At 42.8% G+C, this 21,244-nt stretch overlaps 1 protein-coding gene and 1 long non-coding RNA gene across 4 annotated transcripts in view; both read left to right on the plus strand.

The window, feature by feature from the left end:
* Positions 1–403: 403 nt before the first annotated feature.
* LOC139590700 (uncharacterized) lies at positions 404–14,852 on the plus strand. The gene is made up of 3 exons (XR_011679406.1): positions 404–479; positions 1,346–1,403; positions 13,984–14,852. It is a non-coding gene; the product is annotated as an uncharacterized lncRNA (long non-coding RNA).
* Positions 14,853–16,269: 1,417 nt separating this feature from the next.
* The window catches only part of LRRC56 (leucine rich repeat containing 56), a 61,497-nt gene continuing 56,522 nt past the window's right edge, over positions 16,270–21,244 (plus strand). The window contains exons 1-2 of one of the 3 annotated variants that reach the window (XM_071427660.1): positions 16,270–17,057; positions 18,343–18,484. In XM_071427660.1, the coding sequence (XP_071283761.1) occupies positions 18,451–18,484 (34 nt within the window). In that variant the 5' untranslated portion in view covers positions 16,270–17,057; positions 18,343–18,450. Of the gene's footprint in view, positions 17,058–18,342; positions 18,485–21,244 lie in introns of those variants that run through there. The other 2 variants (XM_071427661.1, XM_071427659.1) reach the window with 2 other exon arrangements.

Genomic DNA, 21,244 nt, shown 5'->3' on the forward strand with positions numbered 1-21,244 from the left:
GGAGAGCCAGCATCGCTCCCGAGCGAGCCGAGGGCAGAGCGGCGCACACACAAAGGTGAGGGGCTCCTTCCTCCACAGGCAGCCACACGCACGCACCGTGCGCCGCCTCTCCGGGCTACCTGTCTCGTCTTGTTGTAGCCGTGTCTAACGAGCGGGCAGGGTACTGGAGCATGCAGGAATCTTGCTGTTTGAAGCACCCTGAAAACAGGCTTCTCTTTTTTGGTGCCTAGGTGGCCCAGAAGAACTTGTCAGGAAGCAAGCACCAAATAGGTAGTAAAATAGGCCCAGCTATGGGGGAACCTCAGTTTCATGCTTCCTGGGCTTCTCAGTGACCTCCAAGAACCAAGAAACACCGGAAGAGTTGACTGAAACTGCCTCTCTCTTGTTCATTCTTCAGTGCCAGATCACATCAGGCTGTAAGATACCTGAGGACTATTTGTTTGCAGACTGCTGGAAGACAGAGACGGAATCACCTATTGGTGAGTCACAACCACACAATGGTAGAGGGGTGATGGCACAAACCTGCAAAGACACAGAGAGTGATAACAGCTTAAAAGTGCCTTCTTTCCCCTTCTACTTTTTGATAAAAAAAGGCAAAATACTGGGACTAGATCCTCAGCTGTGGCAAAGCAAAGTAACTCAATGCTTTTTTCAGAGCACGGATTTACACTTTCTGAGGTCATAGCCCATTCTATTTGTAAAAAAATTGTTGTTCCTGAGCAGATTATTCCTTCCTTTCTACAAATTTGACTTTAATTCTTGGAAAACGTCTGGCTTGCAGTGCTCTAACTGTTGTGAGCCTTGCTTGACAGGAAAGGAAGGCTAACCAAGGACTGGGTCCACTGGCATGCAGGGCAATGAAAAGGAAAGTGAGACTATCTTAGGTCCTTACTGCCACAGTAAAACTCCAAAAACAAAATGTGCAGTGGAGTTGAAATACCTTCAATTCCCATACCTTCAATTTTTCATGATTGTTTTCACCAAACTGTACGCAGCTTGCAGTTGGAAGGCCGTAACTCATCAACATGCTTATCCTGTCATGGCTTTTTGTACCAACACACTAAATTCAGTCTGTGAAGGTACATTACTGATTTTTGTAGGTACTGTGACCCAAAATTAACTCCTTGATATTTTCACCCCTGCTTTAACTTCTGTGAGAGGGGAATTGTAGACAAGACATAAACTTAGCTGTCCACTGTGTGACATACAGACATGCCAAGAGCTTAGTGAGCAACTGAACTTCCTCATCATCTACAGATCAAAGCTACATTTTTAAAATTAGAGTCTTTTTTGAGTGGTTTTTACTAGAAACACCTAAGTTGAATTATTCTTTCTTTCTCCCTAGTAAAAAACTTAAAAGACTATGTAAAAGTCTTCTTGTGATCATCAAAATCATCAGCAAGGTAGGTAACAGTAATTTTTTTAGCTTCACAAGGATACATACTTAAATACATCCAGATATCCACCATATATTTTTGATATACTGGAGGGTTTATTAGTTCTCAGCAGATACAGAGAGTAGATTACTGGTGTCAATTGCTATTGTTGTTCTGGGTCTCGTGTTGTAACCATATCTACAAGTTCACCTGACTTTTAATCATGCAGATTGCTTTCTGGTTCTTTCCATGGCTTTTGAGTTCATCCTAGTCTGTTTTCCTGAATGCATGCTTTTTCTGTGTGACTGAAACTTTACTGGAAGGTGTTTTCCATGAAGGCTCTGTCATTGTGCTCCCTCTGACAATGTCTCTGACAGCATACTGAGAAAAGCAGAGATCTCTGTGAGTTTTGCTTCCCCATTGCACAATATTCTTCATGATTTTTTAACTTAATCCTCCTGAAGATACACTAGACTCAAGAAACGTGCAAGTCCTTTTCTCATACTGGGATGTTTTCTTGCCCATCTCTCCCTGAGCTTAGAGAATGAGTGGGGTCATGGCAGAAAGCAAACTGATAAGTAATCAACTTTTAAAAATTTATATCTTTCTAGGGAATGCAAATTGTTTCCTTTTTGTATATGACCGAGTAACACAAGTAACTAATTATGGCAACCAGCTTATGGAACAGAAAAAAATATATCATTACAAGGGGCTTTGTTACTATAAGAGGGAAAGAAGCTGAGACCTTATCAGTTTTGTTCAACTTGTGTGTCATGCATCATCTAGGTAGCAGAACCTGTCAGTAGAAGTTTGTGTTCAATTCAGTGCAAGTCATCTGCCTTGTGGGCCTATCTGATACTTGGATCAAAGCTGAAGTGCAGTCAGAAGGAAAGAAGGAAGCGTTCAGAAGAATTGAAACAAGGCTGGATTCTCAGAAACACAAAGACAAATCCATTTCCTCCAAGCTGATGCAACTCTGAAGATGCCAGTAAGGGATGAACCAATTCTGAAATTAATTTGGCTTGCATTCTCTGACAGTCTCCATTATTTTACTGTCCTTCTTTATTCTTTTTTAAGTGAAGTAAGTCAAACCCATTCTCTTTACAGGGATGCTTCTGGGAAGGACAGACTCATTTCCACTCAGCTTGCTTGGGTTAGTAAGTGAATGTAGAAATGGCAAAAGGACTCAGCTGAGGGCAGAGAGGGGAAACTGTCAAAGTTACCACTTTGGGAGGAAATAAAAGCTGAGTTTATTAGCTCAGAGGAGGACAGTTTTGAAAACTGTTGTTTGTGCACAGAGACCAGCAGAATTACCCTGTGCTGAGGATTGGCTCATTTATAGATCTGGAGTGGGTCTAGGGTATGCTTTACTCTGGAGCTGGAAAGGATGTCTTCTGTGTGACAGATTTGAAAAGTGAAGGAAAAGCTGAAAGTTTCTTAATCCCTTGACTACTGATTTGAGCCACAAGTAACACAGCTCCAACTGTGTGATGGACTGAAGTGTATGCTCCCCCTTCTATTTTAAAAACACTCTCTCCCAGTTAAAATTTATGCTGTTCATGCACTAGTGCTAATGCTTGAGAAACAGTGGCCAGCTTTCTGAGCTGCCTGGGGCCTAGCTGAATGCACAGGTAAAATTCTCGTGACTCGTGGACAATTCTCTCCTAGCTTCCTGGTGAGGTTGTAGAGAAAATGCTGCTAGATAACAAACCCTGACAATAGCATGACTTGGAAAGAAGCCTTTGAAAATAAACTCTTAATGTATCAGATAAATCTATGTGAGATGCAAAGCTAGAGTTCACTCTTGACAATGAATTCTTGTACTGTGAGTGACTGACTATAAAAAGACTTGGGAAAAATCTGAGTCTCCTGCAACACAAAGAAACCTTGAGATAAATGAAAGTCATCTCAAAGGAACCAAGCTAAAACTGTTCGACACTATCATTTAACACAGTTTCCTAGAGACTGGGAAAAGTCAGTGGGCTTATCCTTACTGCAGGTTGTACCAAGAGAGAGCCTCAAGAGACATCACAAGTGTTAAATGCCACAAATGTGTACTTGTCATCTCAAGGGCCTGGGAATCTTGGAGATACTTAAGATTTGGAAGCAGCAGTCCAACTGCAAAGGGTTTTTAAGACTGACACTGAACTGGAAAGATCTCCTGGAATAATCAATTAACAAAAAAAACCACTTAATTAATCAGTCCTCAATAAATCAACAAAATCTTCCTCTATATCATCTCCAAAGGCATGGCATTGCTTTAGATGACTCAAGCAGTGAATGGGACCACTTTGTTTTTAATCCCCAAAATAATGGCATTAATATTGGATTAAATTTTGCTTAATAATTGTGCTCAGGTTTCTTTCAACCAAACCATTTGAAATGCTGCAGAAGGTTCTCGTTGAGCAGAGCAAAGTTGTCACTTCTGGAGTGTTATCTGATCCAGGACAAGATCTTGCTTATGATGGATTTCCTTTTTGAAATAAGCAAGGCAGCATCTTGCCAAGTGCTTGGCTCAAGCCCCACCAAAACTAGAGAGAGAAAAGATTTCTGTTGACTGAAATAAATTTTGCTAACAGTTGGATTTGGTCAATTTTGAACTGAGAATAGAAACTTGCAGAGACGATGCTCTGGAATCGCAGAAATGAAAGACTTTGTAATCAGAGCTTGGAAGTGGAAGGAGATTCATGTTCCATAGTTTAAAAATACAGACAGCTGCTGATTCCTTTTTTTGCTATTAAAAACCCCACAACCCAAACACACACACACAAGACATAATTCAGAGACTGGTCATTTCCCAGTCAGACTCCTTCTAGAGACACTGTGGGAATGAAAAGCTATCACATCTCCCTAGATGTGGTATGCAGTACTTGGTAACATGAGACCCTCCCCTGAGTGGATAATGGGACGGTTGGGCTTCAGATTTTGCTTAGTGGGGTGAGCAGGGGGGAGAGATGAGATAAGGGTTTGATCTCTGGGTATTTACAAGCAGAGTGGCTTTCTACAGGTGCCTGATAATTTCAGTCTGATCTGAAGCACACTGCCCTCTGCAGTGTTCCTGTTTGCTGGCTATTTGTGCTTTTTCCAGAGAGTTGTAGCTGATCATGTGCTGAATCTGGAGCCTGAGACACTGAGAAACTACACTGATTCTTTCAAGAAATGCCCCCACCTCATCAAAAGTTGCCAGGGTTGGTGAGGTCCTGTGTCTCCTTCCACTCTCTGCTGTGCCTGCCAGCGTAGATCAGCAAGGGTCAGCTACAGTAGGAGGCCTGGTAATGCAGAAATCTGCAAGTTGGGAGCAACACTGATTTTCCTGGCAGTGGCTTGCTGGCATATGTACAGGAGCTTTTGTTAGCTGTCAGCCTGAATGGAATGTCAATCATTCCCTTGGAGCCTGATCCTCAGATCACTGCACTCTGGGAGAGGGCTTTTGCCTTTGTCTTCATACAGCAATAACTCAGGTCTGTGGAAGCTGGAAGCCTTATTTTTTGTTAAGAAGCCCTTGTGATATTTAGTCCCCGTGTGGTTTTCTTTTTCAAACTCTACAGAAAAGTTTGAACCCTTTGCAACTGATAAGCTACCAGGTTTTTTCATGGGACAGTTTGGATCACTTACCGTGCTCTGGGTCATCTGTCACTTTTGCTGGCAGGAGCCAGATTTCCAGAGTGGAAGTAGGATGAGTTGCTAAGGAATGTCTTGTGCTCTATATCATTTCTGCATTCACTGATGTGCAACAGATTTATCTGTGTAGTTCAAGGCCTCTCTGTACCAGATGAGTTTGTATTGAAATCTCAGACCATCCCACATGTTCTCCTGGAGAAGACACAAAGATTATTGGTATTCTTTTTAAAATACTCTTCTTCTTCATCAGCTAATGCTGATTTTCTTCCCCTCAGCATCAAAGAACAATTGCTAACTACATCTCTTTCTTGCAGAAATTTCAAAGCAGTGTTGCACAGCATGATTCAGGCATGCACACATGGTAGAACTAGATAGAATTAAAGACATTTGTGTTTATCCAGTTAAACTACTGGTTCCTTTTCCTTTGACTGTTTTTAATATACTGGCCACACATTGTCTCTAACCCTACCATGCAGCCCTCCTTCTCATCATCATGTTCAAGCTGCTGAGCCTTTTCTTCTCTTCTGTTAATTCCCTCACTAAATTCTGGTTTTCCTTCTACTGTGAGGAGATGCCCTGAGCCTTGGTTCCTATCTATGCAAGCAAGTAAAGCTGATGTGAAGCAGAAATACATTACAATACAATACAATACAATACATCAGACTGGAGAGGAGGATAGAATCCAGCCTTCCCAGCATCTCTCTGCTTCTTAGTGCTCTTAACACACCAGTGTATGCTCTATTCCTACCCAACCTTAGTAAAGCTTGCTCATCTGGTCCCTTTCCATTATGGACAGGTGTTTTCCTCTGTGTCAGCCTCTTCCTGATGCTCTTGTGCAGTGTTTCCAGCTCCCCCTCCATCCCTCTCTGTGATTTCCTCAAATACATGCTGCTGCAGTAACCAAGTCCATAGGTGACCTCAGCCTTGAGGTTATTTATAGCAGAGGTAGACACTGTCCTGCAGTGCAGCTGCTCATTGTCAGAGCTAGAGATCCTGAGTTATAGAGCTCCCTGGGAGCTTATGGTGGTAGCAGTATTCCCACATCAAGTGAGAACCCAGGTTAGATACTGAAAGGTTTCCTTGGCAGTGAGGCTCTGCTCTTGTGTCACTATCCTGTCTAGACTGTCCTGAGAAATCCCTAGTAAAAGTGAGGGCACAGTCCTCCCACACAAATGCCTTCAAGAGCAGCACAGGGCTAGAAGTCATCCCTTCAGTCAGAGACATGGCAGAGTTGACCTCTTCAGGGTATTTCTACACCTATTTCACACAGATTCTCTTTTTGCTGGCAGTTACCCCTTTCCTTATTACAGAACTTTCCCACACTGAAGCCATAAAGTTGACCACAGCATCTTGGTGTTTTTGTCTGCAGTTTGATCATCCCCTTTCCTCTGCTGCTTCTCCATCAGGGAAGGTGAAAAACAGAAGAGGACCTGCAGTCACTTGCATCTTGCAGGACCTGGTGCATGTCCATTTCATGTTCCTAGGTAACTTTTCAGGCAGATGTTCATGAGCTCAGCAGTGGTATGACTGTGTGTGTGTGTGTGTGTGTGTGTGTGTGTGTGTGTGTGCAAATCACCCAGATACTCTCTGAGGGTTTTCAGGGGGCCAGTGCTAAACATTTCAGAAGTCAGACCTCCTGCAACACTCCTAAGCTGAGATGCCCAAAGCAACATATGGCAAATTTCTTCTCTGGTTTCAGATTCACAACTTTGTGTTTCCTATTTTCAGTCAGCAGACTTCACTTGAGGAAATACTGAGGTTAGCATACGAAAACACTGATCACAAATGTTACATGAATCCAAATGATTGATGGAATTTCAGCCATTGACTATCATAGCCTGTGTTAATCTCCAGATATTGTATTAACACTGGGTGATTTCCCAGTTCTCATTAGCAGTATGCTTTGATGGGGGTAGAAGGTGTTAACTGTACTTTCCCTTCAGTGAGCTGTTTAATCTTTGGAGCTTACTAGCTGTGGTATTTGGGGGACTTAGGTGATCACAAAGTGAATTTAGAGTAAAGCAATACCCTCCCTCTGGCTTCTCTGGGACAGTGAACAGGTGAGGGAATGGGGTCAGAACTGCTGCCTTTCCTCTTTTAAGCAGCACTGGTGCTCCTGTGAGGACTAAACAGGAAGCTGCTGCCTTCTTAGTCAAGACCTTCCTGGTTTTCAGGAGCACACTCAGACTGGCTCTCCTGCAGATCGGCACATGCCAGTGAACTTGTTGTAGCATGTTTAGCTGCACGTTCTTGTTGGCTTACTGAGGTCTGATCCAAAGCTTACTGCAGATACAGGGAGGGTTCATGTACTTCTTCAGTGGCCTTTGGTCTACTCTGTGGAGGCAAAAATACAACTGTGATAGATACATGGGTGAGTGAACCCTCCATCACCACCACATTTCACTCTGAGGAGATGGCAAAAGGGATTCTGCAGCCCGACCTTGTGCATCCCAGAGCAGTAAAAGCAACATGAATCCTACTTAATAAGTAATTCAAAAGCACTTTCTGGTTTGTGAATCGTCTGTATCCCAGACTTTCTGAGACTCTTGGGTAATGAGACAAGAACAGTGCAGCTTCTGTACTCATTTCTACCTGCTCACTGGGCTGCTAGCCTGCTCTGGCCCTAATTTTGAGCTGTTCCTTTAAACTGCTCTCTGCAACTAAGCAATTCTCATCTAGAGATCTCAGACATGAAGTAATCCTCCCAGCTTTTCTATTAAAAAAGCCAACTACCATTAAACCTGTTTTACAGGTGGGTAGGCTGAGCTCCAGTCTGCCTGTGATCACAAAGTGTTATTTAGGGCCAAACTGCCTGGTCTGACACATTGCTGCAGCAGGGATGACCACTTTTCTTAGAGGAAAAGAGTGCCCAGGTGGAGGCAGGGCTGGCCTCTGTGTACGTGCTTTGCACATAACTGTGAAGCACATAAACCTCACTGGCTGCATGGCTGGAATCCAGGTGTCCCTTGGATGAAGATGCACGTGTAGGGTAAACTAAAATGCCATGCTGGGCTCTGTGTGCTGAGCAGGTGGGAATGCACAACTCTGCCTGATTGCTTATGCCTGAGTCACCTCCTTCAGCATTTGCCACTGCCTAGCATGTTAGCATGCTGCCTGCTGGATAATAAATGACTTCATCTGCTGCAGCAGTGAGGATACTATTAAAAATTAACCCTGGGAAATGGTCCCACATATCTTTTTTCATTCAGACGCAGACAAAGGGGAAGAGGAGAGGAATGCTGTTGAAATGGGATTTGCAGAAAAGGCAAGTGGTGAGTTTTTAGTAATGAGGATGGCTCAGGCTTCAGTTTAATCACTGCAGTTGTTGGCAATCGATTATCAAAATTCAGAGGGCTTAAGGCACTTGATAAAGTTAAAAGCAGTGCAGGTAGAAAAGACTCAGTAGGCATATTGCAGAGGAGGTCAAAGAATGGGATAAATGGGGATTACTGTGCTGACATATAATTTATGACCTGTTTGCAGAAATAAATTAATTCATCATGTGGAAATATTACCACTTTTAAGGAATTATGCTATCTGATTTCATCTGTAGATTAAACACTCTCAGTTTTGGTTTATGTATTGCATGCTTTTCTCATAGTAGCACACTTAGAACCACACCTTACCTATTGCAGCATGCAGAGTATATTTACAGAAGTGAAGGATTTGTATTAAATGTCTCAGGAAACAGTGCAACTGACAGACAGATATTTCATTTTCTTGGCTTCTCTTGCCTCCAGCACCCACACAGTATCCATCAAATTGTCTGGAGTCAAATCCTCACAGGCTGCATTTGAGGCTTGGGCAAGGAGCCAGCCTGGTTTAGAGAGCAAAGTCCTGTCTGTCCGCACGCACTTCCCACCGTCTGTGTGCTGCAGTCTGGAGCAGGGGAGCTCAGTCTAAGGTTCAACAAAAAATACCCCTTTAACTCCCTTTGTATTGTTCCAAGAAAGGGATTTGGTGTGAAGCCTGCAGACACATGTCTTAATGATTCCATTGTTGACACAAAAATTCCACCTTGTTCTGAGCCGTCATTCAGCTGGCTTTGGTACAGCAGCAAGCAGCACATCCCATCCTGAGCCCATCCTGAGGGATGTCCCAGCTCCTTGACCTGCTCCCTTCATAGATGGTTGGTACCTATAGATGGTCTGGATTGCAGCACAGGCTGTAATGCCAGGTGCACTCACTGTGCAAGCAGATCTGCCCTCTGGCTGGCATACTTTTTTCCAGAAGCATATTGTGGCTGTTGATTTCATAAATGTACTGTGATATGACAGCACCTATCCAAGGGCCAAGATGAGGTCTGCATGTTTGTCCTGAGTCACCTGCTCATCTCCACATGGCAGAGGTATTTTAAAATGTTGGGCTTAAGCAACATTTCCTGCTGCAGCAGGAAAAATTATATAAAGTTCCTTCATAGACAGTGTTAAAAATTTGCTGGATGAAAAGTACTCAGATATTGCTTTGTCCAAATTGGAGACAATTCCTACTGTAAGATCTTTCCCTATCTATGATATTTACGGAACCATGGTTGAAATATTCCTCAGGCTAATTCTTTTATTTATTGTCTCTCCTTTCTCTCTCCATCCAGAGAGAGCTTTGTCATTAGCCCTAATCCCTGGTACCTACATACAGCTCGTGCTGCAGCCAAGCACACTGCTGGAGCAAGGATTTTATTTTAATGATTACTGACCAGGAATTATCACAACAGTTGTCATCAACACAACACCGATTCATAAATATGGTCTTTGTGGGGCTTTTGGAAACCCAACAGCTTAGAGTTAGTTTGGCACCTCTTTGCAGAGTAGATGGTGCACGTTGAAATCACTTCCTTTAACGTCAATAGATTTGAATCACACCCATGGTGGGGTTATTTATTTCCCTTCCCTTCACCCCCATGCCCCCCAGGTCTCTGTATTTCACTCTCCAGGTTGCCAAGGGCTGTGTGTGTTGCTCCTGTGTTGTGGAATATCTCAAAGAAGAAAGAAGTGACCTGTGCAAACAGCTGTAGGCATATGTCCAGCTGCCCAATTCTCTAGAAAATGAAACTGTGATCCACGCCTGGAAAATCTGCTTCCACAAGCCAGGAGTTAACCAGTAAACAATGAATACATAGTTGTGTCCTAGACACTTGTGTTTCCACTGGCTTTTAAGGAGAATGAGAAGGAAATTATATTTTTAACAGCAGCTCAACTTGCAACTTGATCTGCTACTGCAGGGAGAAATCAACTGATAACTTAGATATTAGCCAGCTGCCAATGTTTGGTACGCAAGGTTACTTGGAATGGTCTGTGTTAGCACAACCACAGCATGGCATAGGAAGTGGCCATTGTAGGGCAGGACAAGGGAAGCTAGTGTGTATTCCAAGGAAGATAGGTTCTGCTAGTGGTGATGTGTCAGGAGTTGTTGGGGGATACACATTTCACTTTCTCAAAAATCTCCGTTTCTAACAGTGGGAAAGTCTAGGAACGAAAGGTCTTTGCTCGGACTGTGAAGGAAGTGAATGAAGGTGAGTCACAGTACTGTAGGAGCTTCATGGCTCCTACAAATAACAGTAGTTTGTGGACATGGGAGGATTCCCATTCTGAATCTCTGTCTTCTTCTGAAGGGATTTGTTCAGCCATATGCCCATGACCCAGCTCAGGCACCAGGAGTTTCTGTTCAACCAATATAAGGGTTAACTCAGGGTCTCTTCTAAGGTGTTTCAAGAAAAGAGGATGGAGTGCTTAGCCAAAAGGGCAGGAATTCAGGTCAAAGAGCAGTGATAAAGCAGGTTTTCATGGCCAAAGAGCTGGCTTACAAACACGACTGGAGTTCCCTGTGGAAGACAACATGCCATGGTCACTGCCATGTCCTGTCACCACACAGTGGGGCTGCTGACAGATCCAGCCTTGAAAAGGCTGTTAAGCAAGGCTTTTGGGGTAGGTGTGAGATTTCTGTGGACTGGGATGTGTTTTATGGTTTTCAGTACTTGGAAACACTACCTGAGCATCTGTCTGGGTCTCAGCCAGCATGGTGAGTTAGGTAATAAAGCTGAATTTTTACTGAAACTTTTAGACAGTGCATAAAACATACAGAAGCATACCAATGATACATCTTTTCTCATCACTATTCTAACTTAGCTGCTGGAATGTAAGTACACAGTCTTTTTTCTAAGCACACATTATGCAGAATCAGAGCCAAGGCTGTAAAGAGAGTGCCTGGAAATCAGGTCTCTCCTGTCATTTTGGGGACAGGGAAACATTCTTCATTCTCCATGAGGATGGGATTCCTTCTAGTGGTCTAGAGGAAGTTATACATGGTAATGACCCAAATATAGATGAATCCCAAGGCTTTCCAAAGAGGCTATCCATGGAAAAGGCAACCTGAGCTGCTTAAATTCTAGGGAAAATCCCAGTATGGTATGGTGGTGTGTTGCATCACTTTTCATTCCTGTGCAGTATTTGCTGAACTTGACTCCAGGCTGCCTGCAGCAGCAGCAGATGTGTAGGGTCAAAGGTTCCTTTGACAGAGCAGAGAGGACCATTGTTGCCTTTGCTCAGTGATGCTGAGCCAGAAGGAAGCACAAATCACCTCGTACACTGTGGAGCTGAAACAACCCTTGGGATGGGCAGGGCACTTGAGGCAAAAGGGGGACTTTGGCTCTTAGAATGTTAGGACAGGAAGCCGTGCTAACTTCAGGCTTCAGGCTACAGGTGCTGGCCCTAGGATTACATGGGTGAGCACAGGGATGCACAGGGTATACAGTGTTTGTTCCAGACTGCAGAACTGCCTGGCCCCATTTATCTACCTGCTGATCTCCTCCCTCCACATCTGCAGACTGCACTCCAGCCACCTTATTTCCTGCCCTGCAGGGTGGGGATTTGTTGAGGACTTTTGCCAGAGCTGTTGTCTGTAGCGTGGCTCACAATGGTGCTGTTGCTGTGATGGCTGAAAGCCCCAGTGTACATGAGTTGCATTCAGAGTAAGCTTTGAACTGTGCAAAGTGCATGCAAACTAGGGGTGTAATGGCATGCAAACTGGTGCTTTGACCTGATTAAATTTTTTTAAAGCCCCAATTTCTCCACTCCTTCACATCATATGTTGTCACACTGATGGGAAGTGAAAATAACAACCCCTTTCTGATTCAGTAACATTTTATGGTGGCTTTGCATTGGCATAAAAAGCAAGTACACATTGGAAAGCTGCTGTTTCCCCTGTCTGAAGACAGCTAGATGAATTTCACTGCTAAATCCTGCTTGGAAAAACAAACCTAAAAAGCACAGTGAGGCCACAGGTTCCTTTACACTGCAGCAAGCAATGAAAAAGAACAAATGTTGCTCCTGAAAAACTGTGGAGGAAGAGTCACTGACTATAACTCCTTTCCAACATCAATTCATTTTCCCCTTACTTTAATGTTGAAAACAAAGTTGTAACTCAATCATTGACCATGGAATTCATACCAGAAGAAATGGAAGGACCACCAACAATGTGGTCCAGGTGTGGATTATAAATATCATCAGGAAAAGACATTTTGTGTCCCAGGGGCATTAATCCTGCAGCCAGTGCTCTTCCTTTTATATTTTAATTTTAAGTCTGCCATTTTTAAGGCTTCTCAGCAAGCCTTTCTCCTGCAGAGGAATCCTACCACAACAAGCACAGTGATAGAGCTAAACTGAATGAAGCCCTGTAGTAGTACTACAGTTGTAACAACATTGGGATTTATACCTACCAATTCTTTGATTAAAATTACCATCTGGCAGTTGCAGAGAAGCTTTGGACTTGTCCCATACCATGGGACAGGATACCGTACACTGGAAAAGCACATGTGTGCAGACACCATCCTTGAGCTTTCCAAAACCAGGAAATAGTTTGACCCAAAAGAAACTGAGAAAGGTAGAGGGCCTTGAACAGAGGCACAAAATAATAATAACTTATACACAGGGATTTCAAGTTACCATTTATTCATCTGGAGTCAGGAATTAAATAAACAAGGGAGTATAAGCATACTTTTCTGGCTCTCAGTATTTTTTTCAGATAAGAAGCTTTTGTTTCCTTTTTCCTGTAAAAATGTAAAGGGAGAAAAATTTTACATTTACTAATTTATTTACAACTTTTCATTATACTTTAGGAAGAAATAAGAAATAAGCCCTTCTGGAATTAGGCAGTCCTGGCTCAGTGGCTCAAATATTAGTACATTGCCCTATCTCACCTTTGCTACCCCATGTCTTTCATCCCAATCAATCATCTTGACTGCACAGTAATGCAACTAATTCTGAGTAGAATCTCTTGGTCATGAACCAGAATCTGCTTTTCTAAAGCAATAGCACAAAGGAAGGAAAGATCCCTCTGGTGCACTGGGTATTGCTTTAAAGGCAGTGGGATTCTGCCAGAGTTCTTCCCTCCCAGCAGAGCTGAGTCAGGATTTAAGCTAAGGAGATATCCCAATGCAATTGAAGCCTGTCTTAAGCTCACCTTTTCCCTAAGAGACCCTACACCAGGACAAGGTACCACTTGGTGTTTTTATTGCCTTCTAGTACCCCAAAAATTTACCAAGCCAAGGAGTGTGTTCACTTTCCTTGAGCAAGCCTGCAGCAGTGAGAGGAGACAAGTTCTGTCACTCAGCACTGGCTCAGGACCTCAGAAGTGTGTGGTCACCTTCAAAGGCCACACACGGTTTCTGTGTATCTTTGGTGACATCAGTAGTTTGGTTCACTTGTTTATAGAAGCAAGGGCAACATAAAACTATGGATGCCCATCTTTCAGTGTGAGTTCAAATACTCTCTAAAAACTGTTATCAAAAGTTTTTCCAGGTCTAGTTCAGTTTGAAAAGATACAGCTTTGTATAGAGTGCCAAATTGTTTCCTGATGAAGCTTTCCTTTCTGATTGCAGTTTACGAATTCAAATAAGCCTTGAAAAGGAGCAAAAACAAATTCCCAGATTCATGGAATCAGAGAAGATGTTTTATTAACTGAATTCTCTCATTGCCCTTTCTTTTCATGCCAGGTGCAGTAACAGAAAAATAAATTCAATTTGCAGACTCCTGTCATCCTCCGGATCTTTGGATCAGTCTCTCAGCCTCATTCATTGCTTCTGAGGATGAACTTCTCAACACCTGCTGTGGTCGAAACTGTTCTTACATCATCTCTTGAACACAGTGACTTCAATCACGTGAAACCATGAGGTTAATGCCACAGTCGAGACTTCAAAGCTGTTTCTGCAGACCTGAGCTGATTTTTTTTTGAAAATTCTACAGTAGCTGCTGGTTCTTAACCAGCAGAAGAATAACCAAAGTTGGCAGTGTTCTGCTTATCATGCAATACAAGAAGATGGGAAAATTTTCTAGCAGAACTGCAGTCCGGGTGGGGGTGGCAGTACTGTAGGATGAGTTCTCCACTGAATCTCAGATTAGTTTTGATTTTTGTCTTTTTGTATATAATGGAGATGAAAATCCTTGTTCTATATTACCTACTTGAACCAGATGACCTTTAAAAGGCCCCTTCCAACTCAAACTATTCTATGATTCTATAAAATTGTTAGTTGTACAGGAAAAGGGATTCTCACAAGATAAAAGGTGATTACGGGGCTACTAATGAGGGTAAGAGATCAGGCTACAGGGGGAACTATCTTTAGACAGACACTTTGAACAATCTTTCAGAAGGGGGGAGACACTGATACATATCTAAATGAGTCTGGGTTATGTGCAATAGCAGAAAACTTTCCTCTGACCAGAAAGTTCCCTCGGGTTCTGTGTTTCTGTGTTGTAGGACAATGAAATTCTTAAATGTTAATTATGCAAGTAGCAACAGCGATTATCTATTGATCAATAATATTAATTATAGACTGGATTGATTGGATGTTGCTTGTGACTGAATAAAACCAGAAGAACAGACAAATCTCTTCTTGTAAAATAAGACTCCCAAAGGAAAAGCAAGTTTATCTAGGCTTGGCTTTCAGAGGAGGCTTCACCCAATTCCTGCTCATTTGGGTAGGACCAATGGAATTAATCCAGAGTAACACATATTTTGGAGTTCCTGTGAAGGTGAGACAGAAGCAGGTCCACTGTCTCCAGGTAGGTCCCAGGTATGCTAATTGTCAATACTAGGATTCTAAAACTTTCTTGGATAAACTGAAACATAACTTTTCTTTCCTATAAAGCTTCATGAATGTACAACATGGTTCCTGCATAGACATCACATCAGCTTCACAGTTATTAATTTACAGATTTCTCACTGACCTTAGCTCAGTTCTGGGAATGGTGCCAGCCATTTACAATTACAGTAACTCTGAATAAAGAGACATGAAGCTTCTGTATCTACCCTGAAATTGTTCCAGAATTTTCTCTTCCTCAGTGATGGAAAGATGCATTTCTTCAATTGGTTTTGAATAGTTCAGACTGTGTTGGCCATAAGTAGATTATTTCCAGCAAAACAAGGAAAAGAAGAAAATTGTCATGCAGATGTGTGCATACACAATATAATACATGTGATCCACAGATAATCTTTGGGAAGAGTGTCCCAAGAAGGTGTATGTTGGGAAACTGAGTCAAGGTGATTTGAGCTAGTTACCTGGGAAAAAAAACGGCAGAGTTGGGAATAAAATTCCAGGGGCAGATGCTTGATTCAGTATTGTTTTCACTGAATCACACTACCTTCCTGGAGCACGTCAAGGCCCATTGCCTTCCTTCCTGTGAACATGGGCAGCTGGATTGCAATGACAGCAGGTGGAGCTGAGAGTGCTCATCACCTTGGAAAATCAGGCCCCTGGTGATTCTCCCCGATGTTAATTGACCGTCAGACCCTGCAAGAGGGGAGTCAACACATTTCCTGACCTATGGTTTAAGTGTTTTCCAAACCCTAGAGTAAATTGAATGTAGTTATAGAGGAAATGCTGATGCAATCCACCAGCAGCTGCTGCCCTCCCACATCCTCACAAAGAAGGTGTGAAGGGGTGAATTGCATGCAAGCAGTGTAGTCAAAACCCCAGCAGCTACTACGTGGCAGGCAGGACTCTGTGCCTTCCCTCCAGACCTCTTGCCTTCCTGCCTCTGAGAGAAACACTGCTAAGGGCTGTTTTTGAGAAAATGCTGGGGACCATCCTGAAGGTAAACCCCTGAAAAAGCAGGCTTTTCCTGTGGGACCACTGAGCACCTCGGAGGATATGATAGGAATCACATCTTCCTCAGTGCCTGATTTAGGAATCCTATATTGAAATGTGGAAATGTAGGTATATTCTGTGAGTGAGAATGGTAAGAGCTGCACTAGAGCTGCCCTCTTGCACTGAGATGTTTAATGATGTCACCAACAAAAGTTGAACCACATCTGTTGGATCCAGATTATTACAAACTTAATTCTCACGTGTCGAATCTTTTGACATTTCTGGTCTGGAAATTTATTTCAGTCTGTTTGGGTTTTAGTTGGTTGTTTTGGGGTTTTTCTTTGTTGGTTGTTTGGGGTTTTTTGGTTTGTTTTTGTTTTTTGGTTTTTGGGGTTTTTTTTTAATGCAAAATCATTTGGTGAAACCAGCTTTGTTATCTGCCACAAGCTGCATTTTTTGCACACACTGCAGGAGTGTGGGATCACCTTTGTGCATGTTGATGTCCTTAGTTTTTCATCGGCCGGCAAAGATTTTGGATGTTGCGAGGAACAGAGATGTCCCCAGCCCCTTCTTCAGCCGTGTGATCACAGGTCACCGAAATCCCACACAGGTCCTGCTGCCTTTCCCGTCCCGTTCCTGTCCTCAGTGCCCACCCCTGCTCCCCCTGTTTTGCTCCCGCTGTTTGCCCCGCCGCTTTTCCCACTGCAAGCGCGCTGCTCTGCTGCTCCCAGCCCTGAACCCTGCCTGCCTTGAGAGGCTCTCCAGCCTTTCCTCCTCCTCCTCCCGTCGCGGGCAGCGGGCGGGGCCGCTGCGAAGGGAGGATGGATGGACGGACGGACGGACGGACGGACGAATGGATGGGCGGGCGGGCCCGGAGGCCGCTCCAGGTGCCGGGGCCGTGGCGTTGCCGGGCGACGGGCGGCCGCTGTCGCTCCCTCCCCGCTGCTCTCCCGTTCTCCCCGCGGCCCCGGCACGGCCGGCAGGTAGGAACCGGCCCGTGGGGAGAGAGGGTGGGAACCTGGAGGGGTCTGTGTGGGGTGGGGTGGGGGGGTGTGGGCGTGGGGCTGGGTTCCCCTCCTTTCCCAGGGCTTGTGCACTGCGGTTAAGGGGCGTTGGGAAAAGGCCGTTGTGGGGGCCACGGTGTCCCTGTGGGACACACTGCCCCGGGCGGGACACGCAGGCTGGAGTGGGACACACTGCCCGATGTCGGACACACTGCCCGATGTCGGACACCTCCGATGCTTTCCAGAGTTTGAAAACCCCACCAAGGCATGTGCATCGCTGTAGCAATCCAGCCTATGTGCAGGTGGAAAGCACCTGAGGTCTGAGACTGAAAGTCTCTGTTTATGTTCTGGTAGATGTAACAGCACGTTTAAATTTTATGTTTTGGTGGAGCTCTGAGGAGAACAAAGTTAATGAATAAATAATCCTGGGCAGGTGTAAGTTGTAGAAATATCCCCAGGTGTTTCACACTGAGAGGGTTGTGCTCCTCCATGCTGCCCCCTCAGCTGCGCTTGAAGGGCTGAAGAGCCTTGCCAGTGCCAAACTTATGGCTTTAAAGTTCCTTCAGCTTCTTGCAGAAAGGGCTCAGGCGTGGTCCCTGCCCTGCTCAGGACTCCTCTGTGGTATGGAAAATTATTTCTGTCAGCAAGAAACTCTCTTTGCCCCTCATAGTTTTTAGCAGTCAGTAATTAGTTAATTGGATATGTTCACCTCTCCCTTTGTCTTGTCTGTGAGGCCTGTGCTCTCCTGGCTCTGCACCTGTCTCATTTAACTATTGACGCCTGATAGAAATGTTCCTGCTCACCTATTATTTTCCATTTTGACTACTTTTACATGGCAATATTTTCTGACAACTGATACAGCAAAAGTATGCTAAATATTGACATTAAACTTTTATCCCATGCTACCCCAATGGCAATGTTTTCTCTAACACAGAATCAACTTACTCCTACCAGAAAATCAGTGTTCCTTTTGATCAGTAAAAAGCTTCTTTTTCCCCAACTATGTAGATCCTTCTCTATCAAGTCCTTCACCTTCTCATGGTCTCTTTGGGAACTCTAATGAGTTACACTTTCATTAAGCTCTTCTAGGCTCTACTGCTTCGTGTCCTGTTCCACTTTTAAGCCCTATTGAGCATGGACTTCTGCTGCTACAGTGAATAAAGTACTTCTCTTTATTAATTGTTAAGTGCTCAGACTCTCTTGGGTTTGTTTTGTTGTTTTGTTTTTTGTTGTCTTGAAGATTGTGTTCTTACTATTGTTTTAGCAGGACATGGTACAATTAAATAACACTATGAGCACCTGTCAGTCAAGATAAATGAAGATAAACAGCTGTGACTACTAAATTAAAATCTCTGTAGGAGAGGAATGGGAAATGATGCAGAACAGCAGTGGCATTGGAAGAAAAGGTAAAGTAATTTAAAATGTACAAATTACTGAAAATGTTTCAGAACCTTTTAAAATTACTCTCCCATTTAATGGTATTACTTTTTTTCATGTTACTTTGTCTGGTTTCAACTTACCTAAAATTGTGGATTAAATGTACAGTGTTCAGGCATGTCTGATCTCAGAGTTGCTGGCATTAACAGGTTTTGTTGTGGAGGTTTTTTTGTTGTGGTGATTTTTTCTGGACTTTGTAATCTCTCTCTTGGCTTTAACACTGAGAATGACAATCCTTCTGTAGGTCTGACCTCTCAAGGGATTGATAGATGGATACACCTATCTGTGGGCAGCTCAGTTTGTTAGTTGTACACTGCTGTCAGTAAGAGAACAGGCTCTGCCCATGGCCTGGGATGCCATCGGCCTGTTCTTCCACAATTCAAGGGACCTGATCCATATAAAGCAGGATGCAGATTCCATGTGAAACCAGATGTGAGTTTAGCATTGGAATGGAATGATATTACTGATGATGATGATGCAGGTGCTTTTCTAACTGAAGTTCCTTAGGGGACACCGTTAAAGCAATCATGTTTATCCTCAATGTTTGAAGTAGTATAAAAGTGCTGCAAAATAGTAACGTTATGTAACATATCATAAATTTGGGATTGCTACATTTGTCACTAATGGGAATGGATTAATATTTATTTGTTAGGAACTTTAAAGAGGTTACTTTTTAAAATTGGAAAATTAATGAGCTTTTCACAGATATCTGCATGATTTTCATTTACTATTCTAATGGTTAGTGTTTTCTAATGGTTACTATTCTAATGGTTAGTGTTTTTATACCTTCTATGGAGTCACATGTGGGCTTGAAAAAAAAATTGGAAGTAAGACCTATTTTATATCAGTAGGGTCACAATTACTTGCTGTACAAATCAGAAGACCAGATTTGCCATGGCAGATACAATAAGTACTAACGTGTCTGTATTAAAGGGAAAAGATTGTGGACTCGAGCTACTTCACAGAAACATTATCTGATATTTAAAAAAAAACAGAGAGCACACCTTTCTTTGACTACAACTTCTCACATCTGGAAGCAATATTCAAAGTATAGCAAGCTGGCTGTTTATCTTGCATATTTTACATCTTTAGTTTTAAATTATTTTTTAGAATGGAGTTCTAAAACTACCTTGGTTTCCTTTTTTTTTTTTTTTTCCAACATTCCTATGTGGTGATTGGGTATGGTTTTGCTTTATTTTAATGGAGTACCCACCCAAGTTCGAAGTGGGGGAAAGAAACATATTTAGAATGAAGGGGCTTAAGTAAATTATTGATACTTGGGAAAGAGCATTTAGCTATTGTGTTTGTTATTTGAAAATGTAATCTTGCAGCTGGTCAAACAGACAGTGTTAAAAATCCTGAGAATAGGGTTTGAAAACAGTGGAGGTTCATTTACTGTCTTTATGGCCATATCTTGAATTTTATGTGCAAAGCTGATCATCTTGGAGGGTAAATGGCAGAACTGAAATTCTTTCCATGAAATGCTTTGGAGAGAAGGAGAAGTGAAATGAGGTGATGCAAAAGAAAGCTATAATTTAATGAATGGCATGGACAGTTGGATGTATCCTCCATAGTTCTAACTGCTGTTGACCCAATTTCTAATTTTGCCTCCAAGCAACCTATGCCCATCTTCCACAATTTAAATAAATACAATGCAAAAATACACTTTCTCAGTTTTTAAAACTGCTTCCTGATGAAATTTCTGTGTCTTCTTTAGTCATTGGATGGCTATTTGTCATGCCCTGAGACATGACAAATAATTGTTCCCCATACACCTCCCCAGCCGTTGAACACTACTCACCTTTTGGACTGGGAAGATACTGATTGCCAGAAATTACAGCAGCATGCCAGGGAAAGGACCACTTTGGACTATCTCTGCTTCTGATAGTGTTTGTAAAGGATCTGTTTCTGACTACAGTAGTTGCCTTGGCCCAGCAGGACAGGTATAATGCCACCTCGTCAGTAGCCCAAGCTGACTTCTCATGGTTCCTTTTCACTGGGAGTCTTTTGCCCTTGCTAACATTTTGGCAATGTCTGTTACTAAATAAGCTCCGCTAACAGTGGCATCACCCACTGTTCAGTGTTTCTCTACAAGTTCATTTAGAATCTATCTCTTTTTATGCAATCTGTCTCATGTAAGCAGCACATTGGAAATCAGAAACTTCCCAGCCACTCTTCAACAGCTTTGAAGGCTGGGAAGGAATCTCTTGCTTTAAATAGCTTAATTACCAAACAAAATTGACTGAATATTGTTTGAGGACAACCAGAGTATGTTGAAACTCAGAAATATATGTTGCATTTTCATCCTGCACAGAAGTTTGTGTTTCAAAAGGCTCATAAAAGCATTGCAGTAGTAGCTGGGGGGGGAAAAAAGGTCGATTTTATTGTCCTTTTCTCAGCTGGAATCTGGAAATTCTTATAAATGGTGGATACTTAAAACTGCCATGAAGACCAAAACCATAGAGTTTTTCCTCTCTGTGGCTTTGTACTGTCAGTTAGTTCTGAGTCCATGGGTTAGAATATATTTGTTCATCTTGAAAAGGTACTGATTCTGCAAAACCTTGCTTTGCTTATATCCTTTCTTAGTGTGTTTAAAAACATGCCCAGCATCTGAATTTTTAAGTAATTTCCTATTATGCCTTTTAAATGCAAGGAAAGTAAATACATCTTCCAGTGACATCTACATTTAAGGCAGGATCTGTGTGTGTGACAAGCAGAGATACGTTGAC

Source organism: Agelaius tricolor, unplaced genomic scaffold (assembly GCF_023055355.1).
Source record: "Agelaius tricolor isolate 1412-34295 unplaced genomic scaffold, bAgeTri1.0.p SCAF_5, whole genome shotgun sequence".
NCBI lineage: Eukaryota > Metazoa > Chordata > Aves > Passeriformes > Icteridae > Agelaius > Agelaius tricolor.